This window comes from Bactrocera tryoni, chromosome 2 (genome assembly GCF_016617805.1).
Source record: "Bactrocera tryoni isolate S06 chromosome 2, CSIRO_BtryS06_freeze2, whole genome shotgun sequence".
Classification (NCBI taxonomy): Eukaryota; Metazoa; Arthropoda; class Insecta; order Diptera; family Tephritidae; genus Bactrocera; species Bactrocera tryoni.
In genome coordinates, this window is record NC_052500.1 from 83,145,685 (window position 1) to 83,171,244 (window position 25,560).

Consider the following 25,560-nt stretch of genomic DNA (forward strand, 5'->3'; position numbering starts at 1 on the left):
AATGTTGCTTATTTTTTGTAGAAATATAAATAATTTCTGCTCATTGTTGACATCGGATAGTTGTGATGAAAACTATACACATTTGGAAGTCTTCTTCGCTTGTTTTGCGCTAAACTATGGTTGTTAATAAACAAAGAAACATAGAGCTATAATTTATTGTATTTATTTTAAACATTGTTCAGCTGTTTTTATTCAAAATAGATATGTATATATATACATACATATTTTTGTATATCTGAGCTTTCAAACAGTCTTTAATTGAGGCCACATATTAATCAACGAGTGTCCACTCATCGCCATTCGTTCGGTCAGTTATTAATATTCTAAGCAGCCGGTCGTAATTTCTCATGTATTTAGAGCACTTACAAAAAACGAAAGAATGTATGTAGTAGTGTTCTTCTGAGATTCTCACTCTGAAATTTTGGAGAAAAAATTTTAACTTTTCATTCACTCTTCGTTTGTAGCATTTACATATCTGTAAGTATGTCGGATTTTTATGAAGCAGCTTGATTAATTGCTCTCAGAATAAATCAACTATTTCGGATTGATTTTATACATACTTACATATTACATTGTTTTGAAAAACTAATGCACTTGTAGTGTTTGATAACAAATATTTGGTTGCTGACTGATCTGAATTGCAATCTCAAAGTGCTGGTTGTAAGTACTCTCCACTCTGCATTGTTGTCTGGCATTTAAGGAGGTATGCACCAGGGGTCTCTAAAGTATTCTCATCTGTGATTGATAAATAAATATTTATTTATTACGTGATATTGCTAAATTGTTAAAAAAAATGTTATTACCTTTTTAGAAACAAATAATTTTCTTTCTTCTGGTTTAGAACGCCGAAAACCTCATGACAAATCTTCAAATTTTACTTTACCAAAACTATTATAAATAATTTTATATCACGTTAAATAAATCACAAATAATTAATAAATCATAATTTTTATCATTATTTTGTTTATAATTTATTGCTTTACTGATGGAGATTTAGAAAAATCACAATATTTCTATGTTAAGGCAGCACATTCAGGTTCAAAAATTAATTTCTTTAATCAATCGTCTTCCCTGCGAGCTCATTACTACTCGTTCATGAGATGTAAACGAAAAATATTGTTTGGGCCTTCCATTTTCTGTAAACACTCAAATGCAGCAACACTTTTATTCAACTTACGCTCGGAGTTTTAAATTCCTTTGTAAAGAACAAGCTCGAATACTTATTGGCTCGTCTCTTCTCACACCACACTCAATTGAAATGAGTCGCTGGTCAATTCACTCCAGCACTACTCATTTGATTTCTTATCAATCAATTTCATGCCTATCTTACTTCTATTGGACTTAAGCGATATGGCAAACTGCTTTTAGTTTTTATTTAAGATCACCTATTGTGTATAAAAAGGTTTCTCTGGCTGATGCCGAGCAACAGTGTACAGCAGTAATTCTGAGTAATTTGAAGCATAAGCTCGGCGATTCAGTGTGTCAAAATAAATTTAGAAATTGTTGTTGTGCGAAAAAAGTTGTAATTTACTCAAGTGAAATGCGGCTGTCTTGTGGTTTAGCCACAATTTTTGTGGTGTTCGCTGTGGTCTTGCGCAAGCAGCCGGTCCACGCTGCATGCGGTTATGCGGTGAGTTGTTGACTCTATGTGTTTGCATACATTTTGAGTAAGAAGAAATGAGAGAACCGCATCAAAAAGGCTTGAGCTATAGTGATAAAAAAGCGCTTCTTAGAATCACTGCTGTGTGTATGCTAGAAAACGTAAATATATTTCCATAGAAACAATCTTGTAAACAGATGCAGTAACTTCGGTACTCTCTATTTAGTTTTGTTGAACCAATCAAGTCAAGTTGACAGGATTGTTATGTAGTTCTTAGGGAGTTGACTTTCACGATGAATTGTCAAGCGTACGATGAGGCCTCAAGTAATATGAGCTTTGTCAAGAATATGTAAATATGTATACATATGCCAACCATTAGTCATGGCTTAGATTCGGTTTCACTCATCAAGAAAAAAGCTCCATCAAGCATTTCATGGGGAATCTTAAGTATCTTAATAGACCTGCAAGATTTGGAAAACTAAATATTGGGTAGTCGAAAAAGTCCTTTCGTATATTTGTATTTCGAACCATTGTTCTATATGAACTGATACAGCATCGTTTTCGTAAACTTCATATATTTCATTGGTGGCTTGCGTGGCATTCTTCCCTTTTTTAAGCAAAAATTTCAAAATATAGCGAATTTCTTCATTATTTTCACTCATTTTTGTACAGCTGTAACTTTTTACCAACTGAATAATTTTTTTTGGTTAAAAGAAGCTCAAAATCTCCCCTTTCCGAGACTATGGTATGACACAATGTGATTGTTGGCACTGGAGCTAGTATACATACATATGTACGACTGAAACGACATCTATTGACAAAATACGAAAATACTTTTTAGACTACCTTATACTTCATATTAAATGAATATACTATCCATTCGACATTTAAAAATGGCAAACATTTAGGCTTATCACTTCTATGTGTAATGGAAAACAGATTTTTAGTCAATAGGTTCGTTTGCACCATTATCTCAAGTGTTCAAACCAAAACAGGTAGCAACTTGTCAGATTTTATTGCTTTTTAACTCGACAACTTTTGTATTATACCGGTGAAATCTGCGAGAATGTCTTATCGGCTAATAAATTTTAATTGTTTTTGAAGGGGATTTTAAAGTGCTATAATATTGATATTAAAATATTACTGATTGCGTATTCTATCTTAGGTAAGTGTATGGAGTTATTATTGTTCTTTTTTTGTTCGTTTTTTTTTTGTGAACAAATTTTTTTAAATGCTTATCTGCGGAAACACTAAGGATGTCAACAAATATAATCAATGATCGTGATAATAAAATTTAATTTATTGCTTGAGTAGCGGAAAAAACTGCTGGGAGCAAACCAACTAAGCTGATGGGGTATCGTTGTCAAAAGTTAACGATATTATACATACTCTAAAATACTCAGTCCAAGGCACCACTCGTTGTTATGAGTCACGCTTTGTTGTGGTTTACGATGCTAGAACTGCTATGGGTGGATCTTATGTTAGACCATGTATATCAGCAGGAGAGCTTTCTGGTATTTATTTTTGCTGAAAAGACACCACCTCCCACTCGATTACCTAGTTTGAACCCATCCGTATGAATGTTTATACCTGCGTCCTTCTCCACCTCGCCCCTTTTCTACACTACTCTGGAAGGGAAGGCAATATTGGTGACCGAATTTAAATCTAGATTCTAGGGATTTCAAAAACCTGTGGTTTTGGGTAGAAACGGGAGCTTACTAAGCATCATAGAATGACTTTTGTTACTGACAACTAATATGGAGGGTTACCAGAGTTTAATAGCTGACTTCGCATTCAGTTGCTTACAAAACAAGTCCGTTGGCAGTCAAACCAATTTTTTTTAGGTGGCGGTTCGTCAGGCTTTGTTTTAAGAGTGGATAATCGGATATTTAAAATATGTTGCGAGGCTTCTATAGTTCTAAATATTTTCCTATCTGCTATTGAAAAACATATAACCATATCAATTATATATGAACTTTCTTGATTGAAGCCCTGTTAAAATCGCACTAACATCAAGAAATCTCATTAACTATTCACAGAACTGTCCAGCGGGAAAGTCCAACATGATCAATGTCCATTTGGTACCACATTCCCATGACGATGTAGGCTGGTTAAAAACTGTTGATCAGTACTACTATGGATCACGTAACGGCATACAACGAGCAGGCGTGCAGTATATTCTCGACAATGTGGTACAGGAGCTGTTGAAGGATGCTAATCGGCGGTAAAAATTGACAACTTTTTTCTTCAAATAAATTTTAATTATTTTTCCACAGCTTTATTTATGTCGAATCTGCGTTCTTCTTTAAATGGTACAACGAACAGAATGCCGATATAAAAGCGAAAGTAAAGACGCTGGTAAATGGTGGACGCTTGGAGTTTGCCGGTGGCGCTTGGTCAATGAACGATGAGGCGGCAGTGCATTATCAGTCAGTGGTGGATCAGTTCACCATTGGCTTAAAGTAAGTCCACACGTTGATAGTATCCAAAATATATATGCAGTAATTTCCAATATTGCTTATAGAGTACTTCAGGAACTTTTCGGCACTTGCGGACGTCCGCATGTCGGCTGGCAAATCGATCCCTTCGGTCACTCGCGTGAAATGGCATCACTATTTGCTCAAATGGGTTTTGATGGTCAATTCTTTGCACGTATGGATTGGCTTGAAAAACGGGAGCGTATGAACAATATGACAGCTGAGATGATTTGGAAAGCTAGTGCTGATCTGGCTGAAAGATCCGAACTTTTTACGGGTCTGTTGTATAATCATTATTCCGCGCCACCAAGCTTTTGCTTCGACACACTCTGTTCCGATGAGCCCATCATTGATGGTGATAGCTATGACAACAATGTAATAGAAAGGGTAATACCAGTTAACGAATCTTTTAAATGAGTAAGTTCTTAACGTTGTAAAAATTGTAGGTGAACACATTCATTGAATACATACAAAATGTGACGGCGCGCTATCGTTCTTCACATGTACTCATTCCCATGGGCGATGACTTCAATTATCAGAACGCGGCGATTAATTTCAAGAATATGGACAAGTTGATAAAGTAAACTCAAACTAATTTGCTTAAACTCGCTTGAATAACAGAACTCCCCCCTTTTCACAGATATGCCAATGAGCGTCAGTCTGTTGGATCAAAAGTGAATCTATTTTACTCCACACCCGCTTGTTATCTCAAAGCCATACATCAAGAGCCACTCACTTGGCCCACAAAAACGCAGGACTTCTTTCCCTACTCCACTGATTGGCATAGCTACTGGACCGGTTATTATAGCTCACGCCCAACGCAAAAACGTTTCGAACGCGATGGAAATCACTTTCTACAGGTAACTAAACAACTCACCACGCTCGCGAACCTCACCGGAACCAGTGTGGATGACAATTTGAATCAGCTTCGCCATGCCATGGGCGTAATGCAGCATCATGATGCCATCACTGGCACTGAGAAACAACATGTTGCCCAAGACTACGATCGTCTGCTGACTGCTGCTATTGAGTCGGCGCAGACGAATGCTCGTTCGGCACTGCAGAAACTAACCAACCTCACAAGTGGTGAATTTGTCAGCTGTCTGCAACTGAATATTAGTGTTTGCGACTTCACCAAAGATGGCGCAAATCAAGTGGTGGTGACTTTGTTTAACCCACTTGCGCGACCCTCGACCCAATATGTACGCGTGCCGGTGAAGAATGAGGCTTACATAGTGACCGACGATGCTGGTAAGTAATTTGGATTCTCAAATATTTACGAACTTGTAATATTTTTATTTGTTATCTTCAAGGTCGTGTAGTCCAATCCGATTTGCTACCTGTCCCCAGTGAAGTACAGGCGCTCAGTTTCCGTCCTAAGCATGCAACTCATGAGCTCGTTTTCTCGGCTTATGTGGAGAAATTGCGTAGTTACTATATTAAGAAGAGAATTAATCGACGAAGTGTGGACGAACAGGCAAGAGCGAAGCTAAATGCGTGGGAAGACGAAAATATTTCAGAGGCTAAAAAAGCTAGGCCGTTGGATATTCAATCAAGAGCAGAGATCGTTGTTAAGAATTCTGTAAGTATGGCTGAGAACGTAACGGGTGGATGTAGGGCAGTCTCATTGTTTTTCTCATTCATCACTGCACCCTATTTCCAATTCCACAATATGGCACTACTTTTCAAATTAAAAATCTTTCCCGTACCTTTCTTTAGCTTGTAAAGTTAACCTTTGACGGCACAGGTCACCTCAATCAGGTTGAAATGAATGGTGTCACCGAGAACATACGTCAGAACTTCTACTACTACAATGGCGCAGCTGGCAATAATGCCGAGTTCAAGAATCGTTCTTCCGGTGCTTATATTTTCCGTCCCAATGGCACTGAAATATTAATTGGTAGCACCGTCAGCTTCAGCATTTATGAGGGTGCACAAGTTAAGGAGGTACATCAACGCTTCAATCAATGGGTGTCTCAGGTGATTCGTATTTACGAAGGCGTGAATCGTGTTGAGTTCGAATGGCTCGTCGGTCCGATACCGATTAATGACAATATCGGCAAGGAGGTGATCACACGCTTCAACAGCAGCATCAAATCGAATGGTGTCTTCTACACCGACTCCAATGGTCGTGAAATGCTCCGTCGTGAGCGCAACAAACGGGAATACTTTAAACCCAATATGACTGAAGCCGTTTCGGGTAATTATTACCCAGTGACAGCTCGCATTGCCATTGAGGACGCAACGAAACGTATTGCCTTGCTCAATGATCGTGCGCAGGGTGGCAGTAGTTTGAAAGATGGCGCACTTGAGTTGATGCTGCATCGTCGACTGCTGCGTGATGATGCCTTCGGCGTTGGTGAGGCTTTGAATGAGACTGCTTTCGGTCAAGGTCTGGTGGCACGCGGCAAAGTTTACCTCGTGTTGGGTAAAGTAAAGGATGCACCATCACGCTATGAACGTGTCGAGCAGCAACAGTTACATTTACCCTTCTGGAAATTCTTCAGCAGTGCTTCAAGAGCTAGCAATGTGAAGGTGCCCAAAGTCTCTGCTTTTGATGTGGCGCAAAATGTACATTTACTAACTTTGGAACCGTTCGGCACAAAAGAGCGTCTATTACGTTTGGAGCATATCATGGACAAAACTGAGTCTGCTTCGGTGACTTTTAATTTGCGTCCAATTTTCGATCAACTGGGCGGCGAGGAGATACGCGAGACTACATTGGATGGCAGTTTAAGTTTGAGTGAAATGAGTCGCTTCAAATTCCAGCCCGAAGGTTCAAAGGTTCGCAAACCTGAGTATTACAAATCCTCACACACGCCACTTTCAGCGAAGAAGAAGGACTCGGCGAGCAAATTCAGTATTGTTTTGAATCCCATGCAGATACGTACATTTATTATTAAATGGAAATAAAGTGCTTTCTGTTAAAAAAGCTGAGTTATCATGAACGATTACTAAAAAATAAAATTCGTTGGTTTCGATATTATTTATACAACTTAAATCATAGATTTAGTCTCCTTAACTATGTGAACTGAAAATTAGGGTATACGATTCTTCAGACATTGTAAGAGAGTTTTTTAATCAGAGCAAGTTATATTAAGTTTGCCACAAAGTAAAAAACAATAGGGAACTCCGAGGCTATCCTTTTAAGTGATCGATTTGGTCATGTCCGACTGTCTGTGCGTATGTACGCGAACTTAGTCTTTGAAACATCTATTAGAAAGTTTACACACGTTCTTTCTTCTTTAAGGCGTTGATTAACTGTCGGAACCGCCGATATGGAGCCACTGTATTATTTATTCTGACCGATCAAAATATCATCTTGTTCTGGTATATTAAAATCTTTGATTTGATCAAATTTGGCATAGATTATTGCTCAGGGCAACGTTACAATCTCCCACCACATTGTTAAAATTGGACCACTATAGCATATGTGAAGCCGCCAAAGAGAACACGATATTAAGAGCTCGGAAACATAATCTCTTTGGAGATCTCCCATTTACTTTTATCAATCAGCTTTGGTTTATGCCATTAGCAGTTGTGCTGAGATTATTTTAGAAAAATACTATCACGTGAAATGATAGGAGCTAGAGAAAGAGGCCAGTAGTAAACGCGTTTGGCTTCGTCAAGCGAGTTCGATGCAAAACAGTTAAAGAAACTAATCGCTCTTCCCAAAAAAATAAAGACTGTCTGGATTTCATACAGGTTGCTGCTGGCTATGGTGTCCACTGCGCAGATTAAGGTACTGCTCAACGGATCTGTGTCGCTTTTGTAACCAAGGAGCAGAAACAACGGGGCACATACTCTTAGATTGCCCCTCAGTTGAAAGAAGAAGGAGTCAGGCTATCGCGTAATTAAATCCGGCGACAGAACACATTGCAAACATTAACGAAGGAGTAAGTAAAGCGTTGTGTTAACAGGAGAGCGCACAAATAAGTATACCACAGGTCGCAGTGCATTCTTCAAAGTTCAATCTATCTATCTATTGACTTACTGTTAGATGTAGATAACAAGTACAATTGTTGAGTTCGAAAAGTAATAGGACTGAGTCGATTTAAAGAATTTATTGAACCAATCGTTAGAATTCTGTAAAAACTTTCAAAATAGCGTCCTTCTGCGTCGATGCAGCGCTGTCAGCTCGATTTCCAAGCATTGAAGGCGTTAAGGAAGGCGTTCTGTGGAATAGCCTTGAGAGCAGAGGTGTATGCTGCTTGGATCCCCTCTGTCGTTTCAGGCAAGGAAACAAAAGAAGTCCGGGGTGCTACATCTGAGCTGTAGGGCAACTGCAGAAGCTTTGTGGTGCCGGCCTTGGTTGGGTAGCTGTTTATAAGAAAGGCGGTGTGAGCCGGGGCGTTGTCGTGGTGTAACTTCCAATCGGCTGCGATGTCTAGTGGCGATCACATGAAGCTCCGCGCTTGATGGAAGTTTTCAATACCGACCCAGTAAAAAAATTATTTATTTTGTTTTTTAATTTCTACATTATATATGTATGTATTTGCCTAACGCTTTTTGTATGCTAAGATGCTTAAACTAAGCTTCTAAAACTAAAAATCTAATCCATTACAAAAGTTAATTTTTAAGCTAAAAACTTGTTTGTGTTTCAAGCCGCAGCCATTAATCTTTCTAAGCTGAGCTCCCTTAACAAACACTCACATTTAATATGCATTAGTATGTATAGACAAATGTAATATTTAACAAATTTTGCGAAGAGTGTGGATAAAAATAGTATTATAATTCTTTAGAGGCTATGCTATTAATTGTATTTCGTTTAATTATAAAACAAGGCACACAATTTCATTGCAATTTCTCATACAAAATACTTGAGCAAATATTATTACTGTAGTGCTAGTGGTTAAAGCTAAAGAAGGTTTATTTTTAATTTTCATATTTTAGACACACATATGTGCATGTATGTGTACTACATATAGCTATCGCTTTATTACTAAGCTTTCAGCCATGTATATATGTATGAAAGTTCACAGTTAGAAAATACATGGATGCAAGTTAGCAGTGCAAAGTGCTTACTACTACTAATACATTAGAAAAAAATTTATACGACGTCGCTGTTGATCTCCTTTAAGCCGAATTTGTTAAGAAATGCTTTTAGGAAAAAGTCATCGTCAGAAATTTCACGAAAAGCAAGTGACCAATGCGAATAACTTGGGCAAACATGAAGCTCCGCTGCTGTAAGGCACTCGTTGCTATTGCAAAAACGCTTGCTGTGCTTTAGAAATCCGCATCCCAGCCGGAGAACTCGTCTAGCGGTTCCTCGGGATCACAGGGGAATTTATCAAAGTATGTTGTGTCCGTTGGATGCGCGATAGGGCGCACGAATGGCGGTATAAGCAGCTGCTGTTCAAGACCATCCCAATCGAAGCCGAGGAACCATCTAAATGGAGGACAAATAATTAGTATACATAGATTGTGAAGAGCTATTGCATACTAAAACTATATATTCATTTGAAATAGTCTCTTTTCATAAGTAATCGATGCCAATATCGTCTGAATTTCCGAAACTCATACTCACTTGTGCTTTTTAATATTCTGTATGCCTCCTTTTTGGTAACCCAAACGCTCAGCTGGCACATCACGACATAGCTTCTTAATCAGCTGGACAGCCGATCTGGACATGTGCTTAGGGAAGGCGATCATATCAATACCTTTCAGTATAATATTATATGTTTTCATTGGATCAGTGGCGGTGAAGGGAGGACTGTATCAAAAATAGAAAGAAAAAGCATCAAATATCTCTGCATCAAATAAATCGTTTCTTGCAACTTACGTGCCATTGAGCAACTCATGTATGAGTATACCCAAAGCCCAATAGTCGACCGCACGATCGTGTCCCTTGTTTAGTATAATTTCGGGCGCCACGTACTCCGGTGTGCCGCAGAATGTCCAGGTCTTGCTGCTGTTGCCAATATATTTCGCAAAACCGAAGTCCACCTGTAATCAAATCTGTTAATTTTTTCTCTTTTGCCTAAGAAACAACCACACTTACCAACTTTACATAACCTCTCTCGTCCAACATTAGATTCTCTGGCTTGAGATCTCGGTAAATAATACCGCGCGCATGCAAATACTCGAATGCCTGCAAAACGCAGCCGATAATGAACTGTGTCGCGTTATCATCGAAACAGCCACGATCACGCAACATCGTCCAAATCTCGCCGCCCATGCAGGCCTCGAGCAGCATATACACATACTTCTCATCACGGAATGTGCGATAGAGACGACAAATGAAAGGTGAATCGCACGTTAGCATAATGGTGCGTTCGCTGAAGACATGCTCTTCCTGTTTGGTATCGACAATATGCTTCTTCTTTAGGCATTTGAGTGCGAATGTGTCAACCCTATTCTCGCGGTAGGCTTTGACAAGTTCAACGCGGCCGAAACCGCCAATGCCGAGTGTGGCGACAACCTCTAGATCGGTGAGCTTCATGTCAGGGAACTCTGTAAGTGATTGAAAATAGGAGAAATAGTTTTTTAGTTTCGAAATAGAATGTAAATTATTGGTATGCGATATTGTTCAAATCTTCTGCTATCTAATGTTGTTGCTTGCTCGCCTTATTTTAAGCCACAGTCCAGACTCAAGACCAATCTTACAAAATTTGATTTCTGTAATTCTAGAACAATAAGGATTTTCATGTAGAAGGACTACATAAGTCCACTCAGTCCTATAGATAAGGGCTAAACCTGAAATCCGTTTAAGATAACTTGGGGATCCCATTACTGTCAAAAAGTGGCTGTGATTGCTAATATGTCTGAGATCAACCAACATTTAACAGATGGCTTCAGAGTTGAGTATCTCCAGAATACTATATTACTCTTTGAACACTTGAGTTAGATAAAGTTCCCAAAAGCTTATGAAGTACACTTTGGACTACGGACTGCTTTATTAATAATATGGTCGCTTCGCTTCATTCCCTCCTTAACGGTTTCAAAGTCAAATCATAACTCGCTTACCTTGCTTAACATTAGCGCCGAAAATCTCCTTCGTCTTCTCAGCATACTTCATGGCCAGCACACGATTCTCATCGCCATAGTTCTTCTCCTTCAACTCGCATAAATCACCAATCAGCTGTGTGAATGAATCACGATCCAACGTCAGACATTCAACGCCCGGCGCCATAGCGATAATATTCGCTGTACGTTTATCCTCATTGATGAGAGCCTGCTCACCAAAGTAATCGCCCCGTTCCAGCGTACGGATCTCCTTCTCCTCCGAGGTGGGCGTTAGTTTTTGTGTAACCTTAACGCTACCTTGTGAGATGAGGAAGAAAGTGTCACCGCTGGCGCCCTGACGTATTATGTAAGTACCGGCTGGATAGAATTCCTGTTGATGGAGAGTAGTTTATATAAATTTCCAATTTTATAGATAATATACTTCAAATAAAAATAAATTTTAATTTTGCAGACATTGTGTAGGAACTTTAAAAAAAATTAAATTACATCACTATTGCGTATTCTCTTATTCGAACGCCAGATTAGTTCAAGTTTCTTCGATACACTCTCCTTTTTTTGTTTACTGCGTCTCTTCTTGTTCGAGTACTCAGTTCTGATGCTGTATCTGAGGTAAGTCATTATTCGGATTTGATAATACTTTGTTTTTATGAAAACGTGTTTTTTATGCATTGCAAATTGGTGTGTGACTTCGGCGGGTATTGAAGAAACTCCTCGCGTTTTCCGAAATAATACGAGTAGTTTTCCTTTTTTGGTTTGATTTTACTATTATAATTTAATCGTGGACCACAAATATCGCTAAAATTTAATATAATTTCGGAATTTAAACAAACACAAAATATTTTTTGTTAATAAAAATTAATTGAAAGGACATTCTCAGAAGTCAAACTAAAAAAAATCAAACCAATTTTCTATCAGTGAAGTCTAGGATTTCAAAGCAACCTAGAGGATAATCTGAATTTCCTACAAAGTTGAATCCTCCAAATAAATTGTTGCATTTAATCAATAGAAGCTGCAATAAAGCTGCTTCAAAGCTCGAGAGCTTCGGAAAGCTCAGTAGTTGACGGCATAGTTTGAAAGAGGAAGAAGCTACTAACACATAGTACTAAAGTCCAGTATAAAAATTATTTCAACTCTCGATATTTTCGAAAACATTATGAATTATCTTAGAGATTCTTCTTCATAAATAGATAATATTCTGAAGTCCAGTGAATTTTTATATACTACGGAAACTCACCACTTCCAGCACATCGGCAATTTGCGCCAACACCTCCATGCTGAGATTCTTTAGAAGCGGTACTGACTTCAGGAAGTTCACGCTATTTTCAATGCGTTGTATGCCAGTACGCATCATGATCTGTTGGAAGACCCGCCGATCGAGTACCCAGACGCGTGCATCCGATAAGACGCGTATTGACGCCGTGCGCGTGCAATTGTAGAGAATGGCAAGTTCGCCGAAAGCTTTGCCAGGACCCATCACACTCAGTACAACACCACCTTTGACCACCTCAAATTCACCTTCGGCCGACACGTAGAGATGAGCGCCCACTTCACCCTCGCGCACCACAAACTCGCCTTTGGCGATTGAGAGCGGATACATGGATTCCACCAGTTCGCGCACTTGCGACGCATCGATATTCTTGAGGAAATCATTATCCATAATGGCGTCCTTGATGAGTTGCTTGGAACTGCAAAGGCATACAAGGGTTAAACATAAATTTTTATTTGATATATGTATGTATATTTAATTTACGCACCTGAAATCCTTCTCGAATTTTGGTATTGGTATGTTAAACGATTGCTGCATCGACGTCTCACAACTCTCACCGGAGACACCCTGTTTCTTGAGCACTGGCGTCTGCTGGTGCGTTGCCATTGGCAGCAGCTTCGCCTTGAGCCCGTTGCTTGGGAGCGCGGCGGCCGCCGCCTCGTTGGCCGTTTGTGCGGCAGCCGCATCCAAGGCGATCTCCACCGGCTGATTGTTGATGCCATTGTTGGCATTATTGGCCAGTGCACAGGTTACAGTGGTGTTACCGGCGCTAGTTGCATCACTGCTATTCGATTCAACTGAGTTACTATTCTCCAGCGCAAGTTGTCCCATGCGCAGGTTTGAACTGCCGTCCACTTCAAAGTTCTTCTTGCAGACGGTGCAAATTTGATTCGAACTGGCGAGTAGAAAGTTATTGGGCGAAGGCGCGAGTGTTGTGGGCGATGGCGGCAGATCGGCGATGGCTATGGGCAGCGGATTGGCTGTTTGCTGGAGAACGCTCTGCAAAGGATAGTAAAAAAAAATTAAAATTAGAAAACACACATTTCCGTATATTGATTGAGTAAATGAAATCTCGCAAAAAACTAATAATAAATGTTGTCTTAATATATTCAACTGAGCAGCTCAAATTTCATATTTAAATTTATTTTTCGACCACTTAAAAAAATAAACGAATATGCATTGGGTTCAAAATAAAAATTCATTGAGGTTAATTTTGTTAAGTTAAAGGCATACAATTTCCCATTATTTGGACATATGTCAGCAAAATTTCAATAAAACAGATTGCTCTCGTTGAAGATAAATAAATATCAAAGTGTCATCAGAGTTTTTCAATGTTTATCACGCGATCTGATTTTATTGCCCGTATGCAAAATGTTTAAATTATATTTATAAATTCAATTACCCCGGCGTACTGCCCCCATTTGCTTATAGGCATAAATGTGTATTTGTCGTACTCATGTGTGTACTTAAGGCTCTCCACAAATTGTATGTGCATATGTTTGCATTTATAAATGTTCAATGATTTCAATCACAGCGATGGACGAAACAAATTAACACTTGGTTAAATCAGAAATGCGATCAAAGCAAATAAAATGAATTAATGCAGTGGCGCTCAAACTGCGGATGGTACGCCTGGTATGCTCTGTTAAGTGATAATGCTCTCAGCACATCACGTGCAACCGTTTGTTTAAGCGCACTAACAATATGTATACTTACATATATTGTTACATACATATGTATGTATATACCTCCATTAATGTAAGGCAGTATGTTTTACGAATAAAAACATAACTCAACTATATTTTTTTTCAGTTCACTGAAATTTTATTTTTTTGTTAAAAATGTCTGCCAAAAATCCAATTCTCAGTTTTTTTAAGTTAAGATTTTAACTAAAACACGTATTTTTCACTTAGATGATCCTGTAAGGAGTTATCCAGCCAAAGCAAGCGCATCTTTTTTCCGAGGGGCACCGAAAATGGCGTCGCAATGGCCGAGTTTAAAATATTTTTTTCCGAAAATTTCAAAATTTCTTTGTTAATAGTGTATGTTTGTGACAATAAAAAATTCTAATAAAATAGTAACTTTTTTATATGGGAAAAAAATACATCCGTCCTTACTCTGCAGTTCATTTTGGATCCGTTGGTATAGATTCCATTCCATTTTTAGTACTAAAACTCTATTCCATTCACGTCTAGAGGGTATTCTCATCTGCAAGTAACTATTGAAATCCAACTTTGGAAGGATATACATGTATGTATGTAGACTGATTTATTTAGTTTTGCTCTGAAGTGATTCAGGATATCGCTATATCCATAACCTTTCATGTTCCATTGATTTGTATAGCATAAAATGTTGTTACCTTTTGTTTGACACCTTTTATGGGCAGTTGATACAGGAGAGAACGTGATACATCAGCCCGACACGCCCTAATGGCCCGGGTATCTGCTGCACAGACAACCCTCTGTATTACATTCAAGTATAATTTTTTTAATATTATATTCTCTGTTTAATTTTGGCCACCAAACCAGTTCCCCATATGTAGGAATTGAATACATATTCTACTGTCGTGTTAGGTTTTTAATACATTTCTCTATACTCATTTTCCAGCTCATTTTCGAATCAATCTCGATGCTTAGATTGTTTGCTGGGTGCAACAGAGCAGCTGTTTTCAGAGTTGGTGAGAAATATTTCTCCAAAACGGCTAAATTTTCACAGGAACTTCTTAGATAGGTATTTTTGTCAGAAAATGATCGAAGGAATAATCGGATATTAGTTTTTTATACTCTGAACAGGGTATACTAAGTTTGCCACGAAATTTACAGCACACAGAATGAAGCGTCGGCAATCTTACAAAATTTACAAAAAAACTGTTTTGACTTTCAAATGTTTTGAAAAGCCTTCTCGTCATAAATAAAAAGTACTGACAGTTTAAAACCTTTCGTAGTGTCTTATGGGCATGAAGAGGTTAGTCGCAGCTCTGAAATAATAACAACGCTTTCTTATAAAAATGAAATTGAAATGAACAAGCAAGAAGCTCAAAACTTTGCTCATAAATCTTAAGTGACGGTAGAAATCTCATCGCGAATAAGTGAAGATCACCAGGACTTAAGAATACAAATATCTTAGAATATTTCTTTTTCAGAGCTCTAGTAATTTCATAGTCTTCAGTTACCTCAGTAACGGTTAAGTTGGTTTCGGAAAATCTTCGTAGAGAACATGATTATAGTTTTAAGGAAGCAAAATTGCTTTGATTCCAATTTTATGGCCTCCTCAGAAATGCTTTCGTTATTTTTAACTAGTTTTTTATTTAATTCAAGCTCTTAAAAGAATAAGTTTTATTTATGGAATATTTAAGTAAATGCAATGAAAGTGCACTCGAAAATGTTGTGATATACATACTTAAGTATACTCGTATAAAGCATGCTAAGTAATTGATACTGCGCTCGCCGATCGTTGGGCTCTGGTCGCCGACGCAGCGCGCCGGCAGCAAAAGATCTAAATTGAATCGTTTACATTTGAACGAGGGACAAATAAACACAAACAACACTGATGCGCTGATAACACATTTAGAAATTTACAAATAACGGAGGCTGAGCAGAAATAAAGCAAACGAGCGCGACGCGCTATCATAAGGGCGACATCAGTGACTTGCTGTGAAGTCTGAGCACTTAGCAATGCAGATGATAAGACACACATGAATGATTCCCACAAAGGCGCTTGCTTGGTGCTGCGCTTTGGCCTGTGTGTTATGTAGGATAATTTGCCGTTACATAAGGTTATGCATATTGCATATATGTATATCTATGTATATGTATGTCTATGTGTGTGTCTATCACATTGTTGTGCGCTGCATTTGACGTCAGTGACAGCCGTAACAACAAAAGCAATATTCAAATCATTCGCAGGCGTGCGGTGCGGTGTCAATGTGTCGGTGCAAATGTCAGTCAGCGAATTTCCATTTGCCTTTGCCATTTTTGCTTGGCCTGCGCCACAATGCTCCAGTGGTGTTTACTACTTCAAATCCTAATTTATTTCTCTGTGTGCATTTCATATCATATTTGCATTGATAATTTGCACCTAGGGCGAGATACACATTACATATGTATGTACATACTTTTATTTGTGTGGGCAGTTAGTTGTAAAGTGTTAAGAATTGCAAATATAATAAATGTACATATATTATATCGCCGGGGTTTTGCGTCGCACTGATTGTCAAAATATTTGCTTTACTTTATATGGTAGTTTTTGTAGTTTCAAGATTTCTCGAGTTTTTCCACCACACGCGAAATACAACTTTCGAAAAGTTGTGCAAAGCAAGATTTGAAATTAGAAAGCATATTTTTTTGTATGACAAAAGAATTTTGCGCATTTTGAATGTTGTTTGTCTGGCGGTAACAAAGTTCTCAAATCCTGCCTGAAGTATGTACATACTTAAGTATGCCTTCATTTAGGTGGTTACGCTTCTTATTGTTTACAGAATTGCTCATAAAGTTCCTAAAATTAGTCAGATAATTTACACTCGCACATAATTTCGAGCAAAAATAAAATTAAATAATAATAAGGCAATAAAGCTTAGCCGAAATATGTCAAAATAGTAAAATTGCAAACAAGGAGAAAACACTCCCACAAAGCTAACGGCACCTCAAACATGCCTTCTATTTGTGATTCCGCCTCAATGCTGCGTCTAAATATTTGTGTATAAATGTATACGACTAAATGTACATATGTATGTCATTTCGAGAGACTAATTAGGCATTGTATCTGAATATGTTTATTATTTTAACCCAGATAAAGAATTGAGTGCGTGCCGCAAGAATTCAAGTTGCTAACTATATATAACTAGCTAACTAACTATGTATATGCAAACTCATATGCTTCAAAATATTACAATTGCTGCTATCTAGTGCGATATATGCAAGCTATGGATGCCGATTCGGTCGTTCATATCACCATAAATTCAGCTGTGGTGTGCGCTCCAACCAAACTTTATAAATACAGGCATATTAGCACTGATTTGTTTGATTTATAATGTGAGTGAGTGTATACTGTATATACATAGTTTGCCACTAAAGCAAGAAGTTTCAAAAAATCATAGAAACCTTTCATTGAAATACGAAAGTGGTCAGAGAAGTAATGTATTTACCTCACAATTAAAGATAACTGAACTCAATAAGTTTTGAAAATTAACTAAAATCATTAATTTTAGTGGAAGTATATGTTATATATCCTTTATTACTAACGTAAGAAGTCCAAAAGAGAATAAGAATTTTGTATTTATGATAATTAATTTAATTTTTTATTGAAATGAGAGACTTTAGTGTGAGTACAAGTCTGGAGTACATACAAGTATAATCGATTTCTTGAAAGGGATACCTCCATGTAAAAACATCTTTTGCTTACATATGTATGTATATGGGAATAGAAGTATGTTCGATTGACTAGTTCTAATCGTGGATTACTATTTACTAGTTGGGAGGCAGTCTAACTATTTGACTTAAAGTATACATATCGTTACTATTTGCGGTATTTTGTGAAGTCATAAAAATGGAACTCTTGTGTTCGATCTTACAAGTCAACAATGCCAATACAAATTTGCTCAGGCGTTTAATTTATACTCCCACCAATCATCAGTCATTGAGGATATCTGAAAGTGTGAGCTCCCAAGTGCTTAAGCTTTGATATCGCAAGCGCAAAATCAAGAAGGAAGTCTTGAGATGCTTCTAACTCGTTTTCTTTCATACCGTTTCTGAAACTGGAGCATGTTAAGATTCTCAACCTTCCAGCATGGACACCGATAGGACAATGATCTGTTACCACACTGCCAAGTAGTAAGAAGCTAGTCCTTCTAAGAGCAATGAGCTCACTCACTCCTCAACCTTACAGCATGGACATCGAAAGGACAATGGTTTGTTAGAACACTAACAATTAGTGAGATGCTTGTGTTACTGGGAGCACAGAGCTTTGCTAAAAGGATCTTGTGACACATGAACTAGTGACAGCCCAGCGTGGGTTAAGGTCCCGCACAACCCAGATATACAGTAATAAAACAGACATCCCATCATCAATAACCATTAAAATTATTCTATCTTTGAAGTTATTTACTGGGTTTCTTCACAAAGGATAATCGTATTTGTTTCGGATATGACCAAGCCTCTAGGTGCGACGATTATTCATTTAGTACGCCTTTTGCGTTATAGCCTTGAACCAATGGAATTCGCCTGAGTTTAGTTGCCGTTGGTCGATGACCACTTCCTGTATCCTTCTGGCCTAGATTAGAACGCCTGCTTGGGAACTGCTTGCATCTAACAAAATTCAGTAGTTCTTCAGGAGTAGGCAATCGTAGGAGTTCTTACTGGACAATGTCTAAAAAGGTATCATGTCGTTGGGGCAACACAAATGTATATCTTTAAAAAAGCTTGTCGTAAGTACAAAGTTCTTTGTCGAAGCGAGCGGGTGTTCTAAGCTGTCCAAGTGGGATCTCTGTTGGCAATTGAAACAGTATCCGCCTTATAAAAAACCTAAGTTCGCTGAGAGAAACGAACTGAACTATACTAACTTGTTGTCTTTAACCTGAGAGAATATCGCTTTAGGAAGTATTTATACTTTATATCAACTATTTTTTCTCATTTTCTATGCCATGCTGGTTCTACATGTTCCTGAGCGTTTTTTAAATTTTTTGTTTACTTTTAAATAATGCTTCGGCCGTATAATTTTTATTGCTTAGAATATATTATAGTTTTTATGATTTATTGTCGATTGCAATGTCGTCAACATGAATATTGACTTACAGACGTCATCTGTTTAGAAAAAAACTGTTATAACGCGTCCGGGGGCAGTTTTATTAAAGTGCGGTTAAGATAATTTTTAGTGATTCCTTAATCGCTCGTCTCTTTTGTATTTTGTTATTTGTTTTCGAGACAAAAGCTGTCATAAAATCTCAATATTTAATAGGAGTACCTTTTTTACAACTTCACTGTCTTCAACCATGGCTGTGTTCTCATTACACTGAAAACAATTTGTTAAGTTTTGGCGAATTATGGTAACACAAGCGAACATAATTTATTGTGGCAATACTCCAGAGAAAAACGTGCGAATTTATGGTATTTATTTTCAATACTAACCCAAACAATTGAAAGTTGTTACATTTCGTTCAAAACCTATGAGTATGAGTAAAGAGCGCTTGACAGTCATCAGATTATTTTAAGGGTGCAACTTTTTATCTGGAGAAAAGGTGTGGGTTAGAAGGTAAACGTTTGGCCTAGAGTTTATATTTATATGTATGTATGTATGCAAATAAAGTAAATTTTTTATAGTGGTGTGGTCGACTTCTTTATGAGTGTGTTTCGGTTTATTATTTAAAATTTTATTATATCTACAAAACTAAAAATAACGGAGCTTTTATATATGGTATTACTCATAAAGTTTATTGCCAAACTTTTATTTGTATTTTTTAATTTTTTATAAGCGAGTTCAATCAAAGTATTTGGAATGGAAGTGGAGCTAAGGTTGAAAAAAAACAGTTTGCTACAATGGAGAGCATCTCCTGCTTGATTAACCGTAACTGTGAAATGGGCCACCAATTAGGCCAGCATGCCCTACATACTCTATTCTAATGTGCTAAAGCATGAAATATTAGTTCACATGCTAACAAATTATTGAAAACTAAACGTAACAGCTTCCACCATCTGTCTCGATAGAAAAAACGCCGGTGTCACAACACACGACTGATCGATATCGGCGCAAAAACAGATGTGCTTGATTTACTGCTGAGACACTGGGGCGCTCCGGCACTGCGGCGATTAAATCAGAGCCCACCAAGCCAATGTGCGGACGCCTCGCCGGGGAGACGTTAGCCTCAAGCAACAGCTAAATCGTGAAATATGTGAGCGTTTATTTGTGTGCATGCTGTGAGCGATGTTGGCAATGCTAACAACACTGATGATCAGTCGAAATTAAAAGAAGGCAAAAAAGGAGAAAAAAAGATTAGAACAACAACAACATAAGTATGCAGTAATTGCTGAAGTAGTTATAAATTGTATTTACACTGAGCGAGTGGCGAGCGGCGAGTGCGAGCGCTCACAGCAAATTGGCTGCTTGTGACTTGCTGCAGCAACAACAACAAGTGCTATAAGCTTTCGTATGGGCATAAAACAGATTCAACTACTTATTGTTGTAATTATGTGTGTGCTGATGAGCTAATAATATTTTAATTGTGTTGGTATCGTTTTTGCTTTTATCAAGCATTTCGGGAACACTTCAACTAAATTGTTTTATAATCGCCAGAAAAGTGCTGTTTAAATATTTTTATTCCAAATTTGAATGAAGAAGATGACTGTATGTTTGTTAGGTATGTAAGTGACCCTTGTAATTGTTATAAGTACACAGTCGTCATTGGCTTTTATTGTGATAATAAATAATATTCTAATATCTGTTGGGTTTTGTGTTTAATTAATTAATTGAAGTGTGTCGTCCAAACCGCTTATTGTTGGTTTCGATTAGAAAACTTGATGGGCTGTGTTGTGCAAGTGAAAGCTAATTTTTGTTTACCTCAATTTTTATTGTTTTAAAGTGTAATTAGACAGCATTAGTTCGTCTAGACTAGACTACATATTTTTAATCAATTGAGCTCGTCTAAGAAATAAAGCTGCAGTAAAACTGCAGAGAGAGACTGGCATAAACATTTTGTTGTAAAAATCACTTCACTCTTCTGAAGGTAGTTCTAAACGAAGACCAGGAATCAATCTCTGATCTCTGAAACGAAATGAAATCGAACCATTTGTGAAGTGAGAAGTGGATCAAATATGACAATAATGTGCGAAAAAGATCATGGTCCAAGCGTGGTAAGGCTCAATAAATTGTCACAAAACCAGGATTGACGCCTCGGAAGATTATGCTGAGTGTTTGGTGAGATTGTAAAGGAATCATCCACTATGCGCTGCAGCTCCAGCCTGGTCGAACGATTGATTCTACATTTTACTGTCAACAACTGATGAGATTGAAGCAAGCAATCGAAAAAACGGCCAGAACTTATCAGCATCAAGTCCATCAGAACAACTCTAGACAACACACATTTTTGATGACTCGGCAAAAACTGGGAGGGCTTGGCTGGGAAGTGTTGATGCATCCACCATATAGCCCTTACCTTTCACCATAGGACTGCCATTTGTTTTGGTCAATGCAGAAGTCTCTTAATGGAGTAAAGTTGGCTTCAAGAGAAGCCTGTGAAAATTACTTGTCGCAGTTTTTCGCCAAGAAACCAGAAAAGTTTTACACTGATGGAACACTGTCTCTAGCGGAAAAATGGTAAAAGTTTTTGACCAAAATGGTACATACTTGGTTCATTAGAGTTAGAGTAGAGAGTAAAAAACAAAATAAATTGGAATTTGATCAGAAATGCGAAAAGACTTTTAACCAGTATTAATTGCCTTTTCTACGTCAATTCAAAAATTACCTAAAATTCATGCACAAAGATCTATAGATAAACTCCAAGACAAGAATAACCCTTTAAAGACCTATAGCCAAACAAAATGAACCATGTCGTTTAAATCTCTCTCAGATATCTTTTCGATCGATTTTTTTCAGGCACATACTTTACTATATTACTCGCCTCAGTTTGTTTAAGTGGAAATGGGAAGGCAGTTTCTTAATTTTCTTCAATCATTCCTGTTCTCATGTTATTTCACCCCAAATCCCGGCACTCACCTTCAATTTGTGTATTTCCCTGCGTAGCTTAGCGATTTCTGCATCGCGTGCCTTTATGACATCCTTCAGTGAGACGATTTCGCCTTGCATACTCTTGATTTGGGCATCGCGATCGTCGGTAACGTTGCAACTCTTTGTCGTCACGTTGGGGCTGAAGCCACAAGTGGTCGCCATGGTGTGCGGTGATTCTGGTGTACTCAAGCCGTTTGTGCTCTTGCTGCTGCTGCTGTTGTTTTTGTGGGCATAGGTTAATGGTGTGGGCCTCTCCATATTGTAGACATTGTACTGTGTATTACAGTTATTTTGCTTGCTGTAGCTATTCTCATCAATTGTGGGGATTTTGGGTTTCTCCGCGGATACCAACGCCAATGAGGGCGCCAATGGCAGTGCCTTCGATTTCGGCGACGTTGGTGACTGTAGCTTGGGCGTCGCTGTTGTTGTCGTTGTTGGTGACGTGTTGCTGTTTGTGTTATTGCCGCTGTTAATGCCGCCGTTGGCACGCAATATCATCGATGTTTTACGAATCTATGAATGGTTGAGCATTACAGCGTTGCAGTAATTCAGCAGTGAGTGAGTGAGATAGAGAGAACAATAAATATTAATGAAAATTATACGAATTTTATTGCCGTTTGTAAAAGTTTTGCGGTAATGAACAATTAATGGCGAAGGGTTACAAGTTTATGTGGGATTATTAATCAATAATTTGGTAATTTTTTCACCAAAAATTCAAAACTATGGAAAACTGTGGCTAAAGAAACACAAAAGTACAGAAAACTGCTTCAAATGCCAAAAGAAATATTTTATGTTTCAGAAATCTTTACTCAAACGAGGACAATGGCCTCATAATCTAAAATATTAGTTTCAAAGTTTCTAATTTCCAATAAGCACCGTTTTATGTTTCCTCAGCTCGGTTAAGTTAGACTTTTTTCCCGCTTCTCACAGGTCTGTTGACTCACCTGCTCATGCACATTGGCATCCTGTAATATTTTTGACGTCTTTCTGATCAGCGGACTAGCTGTATTGATAGGTCCTAGAATACCACTTTCCGCAAAGTATTTCTGCGCTGCATCGAAACTCGCGTCCTCAACCAGAGCTCTGGACTTAATAGGACTCGCCAACTTCTCCGTCGTTTGTATGTTGTTTTCCTTGCCGAATTGTAATTTTAAATCCGCTGCATTTACCACCGGCGGCGACTCAAAGTTCTTCTCGGACTCCGATGTCGAACCGCCCGAGTCGATTTCGTGTGAACGTTGTAATAAGCGACGCCGCTGCTGCGCCGAACGCGGTGTACTTTGTGGCGATTGCGTTTGGTAGTGCGAACCCGGTACTGGCGAATGTTTTGGTGAGATTTTCACAAGGATGTCAGGGTGCACAGCCACGTCCAACACTTGGTATTGCCCGATATTCGGTGAGGACGAACGTTTCGGTTGTTTGAATTCTAATTTACCGTCACGCGTCTTTATGACCGGTTCTTGCTGATGTTGCACATGTATCTGTATGAGCGATTCACGCGACGGTTTCTTATTGGCATCGGTGAAGATGTAATCCGTATCTGGATGCGAATAGGACTGAAAGAACCGTTTGGCTTTGCGTTCGTTTTTACGCGTTGTGGTCGGTGAGATCGCTGCCGACACAACCGGCGCAACTACAGCAGCGTCTGTAATTGTAGCAGTACCCGGCACTTGTAATGACTTCGCTGTGGCGTTGCGCGTTTTCTCTATTGAAGCGTGCTCGTTCTCCGTAACGCTTGCTAGCCGAAAGCTGACTGGACTGTGTTTGCGATGCGGCAGTGTGGCTGACTGTCCACCGCTAGCACTAACACCGCTGTCGAGACTATTCGAACGCCCCTCGCCTTGGCCGCCGCACCAGTCGAAGCTGACGTTCATGCTCTCATCGCGCGATAGTTGTGCCGATGTAGCGGACGATGTTTGCGTGGAGAGCGAATAGAAGCCGCTCGATGTGTGTTGCGTGGAGGCGCTATGACTGGAGAGGTCCGCATTCGTGGGTGATATCGAAAAATTGAACATGCAAGGCGCGGTCGCATAGCTGGAGCGTTGCGCATTCAAATTTTGTGACGTACTGCCGCTGCTGCTACCGCTGCCGGCCGTATGCATGGGGGGCGGCATTGCTGGTGGACTGCTACAATTGCAATTGGCAAAAAGGCTGCCGCAAGTGTGACTCTTGCGAAATTTCAAGCGTAAGTTAGTGGCGCGCGGTATGGTGTTAGTGGTGGCGCCAGCGACGTCAGCCATGCCGGCACCGTAGTTACGTAGATTGGTGGAGAGCAGTGGTGAAATGCGGCCAAAGTGCGTGGGAGTTTCCACCTCCAAAAGTGTCGGCTTAGATTCTTCCTCCTGGCTACGCGAGATGCCGAAGCGCACGCTGTGCTTTGAACTGCTCGCCTCCGGTTGGGTGTTAGCGATCATTTTTGTTGTATTAGCTCGACGATTTTCTTTTTCTTTAAGTGGCAAGTCAAGCGGCACTTCTTCATCTTCTTGCAGGTCACTGCTGGCTATGTGCATGTTCGTTTGGGTAATGGTGTTGGGAGATTTGATAGTACCAAATATCTAAATATAAGCCGCAATAAGCGGTATGCGTTGAGAATTCAGTACTTTCAAATAATGTGCTGTCAGAATTAGTATGTGATCCAAATGTTTGCTGGTTGTAAGGTGTTCTTGTGTAATTTGCGCTTAACTGATATACAACCTGAAAATATATTTTAATTTTAATAATATAAAATAATATTAAATATTTTCAAGAAATTATTTTAACGGAAATATTTTATGCTATGATTAGAACTTTTGAAGAATCTTCAAGAAAATAATTTTGGAATTGTGTGAATGTATCGTAAGATTGTGAAATTTTAAAATTTCACAGCTCATTTTTAAATTTTTTTTTATTATTTTATCGCTCTTCGTAGAACGATTATCCCCAGCACTTATGCATGTTAAATGAGATATATTGGGTAGTCGAAAAAGTCTTTTCGTATTTTGTGAATAGATGTCGTTCCAGTCGTATATCTCCAGTGCCACCAATCACATTGTGTCATACTATATACTGTGTAAAAGGTGGGATTTTAAGCTTCAATCGGCAAAAAAAATTATATTCGGGGAAGTTGAAAACAGTTACAGCTGTTCAAAAATGAGTGAAAATAATGAAGAAATTCGGTATAATTTGAAATTTTTGTACATATAAAAAATGCCACGCAAGCCACCAATGAAATTTGTGAATTTTACGGAGACGATGTAATATCAGTTCGTGTAGCACAACAATTGTTCGCTTGCTTCCGTTATGGAAGTTCCGAAATTTCGATTTACACTGATAAAAGATTTACGCTGATGGAATTATGTCTTCAACGGAAAAATGACAAAAAGTGGTCGACCAAAATGGTACACAGTTGTTTATTTATTTATTATCATAAATATAAAAAACAAAAAGTTGAAGTTTGATTAGAAATACGAAAGGACTTTTTCGACTACCCTGTACTTATACCCTGAACAGGATAAAGCCATAGAGCCATAGAGGCCATAAGAAAGTATATATAATTG

At 38.5% G+C, this 25,560-nt stretch overlaps 2 protein-coding genes and 1 long non-coding RNA gene across 4 annotated transcripts in view; 1 reads left to right on the top strand and 2 right to left on the bottom strand.

Annotated features, from left to right (window-relative positions):
* Window positions 1-258: 258 nt before the first annotated feature.
* On the bottom strand, window positions 259-865 carry LOC120769540. Its single transcript, XR_005704850.1, has 3 exons — window positions 804-865; window positions 565-735; window positions 259-413 (listed from the first exon to the last, which is right to left on the bottom strand). It is a non-coding gene; the product is annotated as an uncharacterized LOC120769540 (long non-coding RNA).
* A 537-nt stretch (window positions 866-1,402) lies between these two features.
* LOC120768958 (lysosomal alpha-mannosidase) lies at window positions 1,403-7,044 on the top strand. Its single transcript, XM_040095752.1, has 8 exons — window positions 1,403-1,630; window positions 3,640-3,824; window positions 3,877-4,062; window positions 4,125-4,464; window positions 4,524-4,657; window positions 4,718-5,328; window positions 5,391-5,659; window positions 5,797-7,044. Exons 1-8 carry the CDS (start codon window positions 1,541-1,543, stop codon window positions 6,988-6,990), a joined length of 3,009 nt encoding a protein of 1,002 aa, XP_039951686.1. The 5' UTR covers window positions 1,403-1,540; the 3' UTR covers window positions 6,991-7,044.
* A 1,635-nt stretch (window positions 7,045-8,679) lies between these two features.
* Window positions 8,680-25,560, bottom strand: part of LOC120767599 (cGMP-dependent protein kinase, isozyme 1) — a 55,829-nt gene continuing 38,948 nt past the window's right edge. For both annotated transcript variants that reach the window (XM_040093748.1, XM_040093747.1), the window contains exons 2-10: window positions 22,969-24,718; window positions 22,013-22,537; window positions 12,798-13,309; window positions 12,278-12,728; window positions 11,044-11,413; window positions 10,079-10,530; window positions 9,860-10,023; window positions 9,605-9,790; window positions 8,680-9,466 (exon numbers count right to left, since the gene is read on the bottom strand). In XM_040093748.1, the coding sequence (XP_039949682.1) occupies window positions 9,304-9,466; window positions 9,605-9,790; window positions 9,860-10,023; window positions 10,079-10,530; window positions 11,044-11,413; window positions 12,278-12,728; window positions 12,798-13,309; window positions 22,013-22,537; window positions 22,969-24,534 (4,389 nt within the window). In that variant the 5' untranslated portion in view covers window positions 24,535-24,718 and the 3' untranslated portion in view covers window positions 8,680-9,303. The remainder of the gene's footprint in view (window positions 9,467-9,604; window positions 9,791-9,859; window positions 10,024-10,078; window positions 10,531-11,043; window positions 11,414-12,277; window positions 12,729-12,797; window positions 13,310-22,012; window positions 22,538-22,968; window positions 24,719-25,560) is intronic.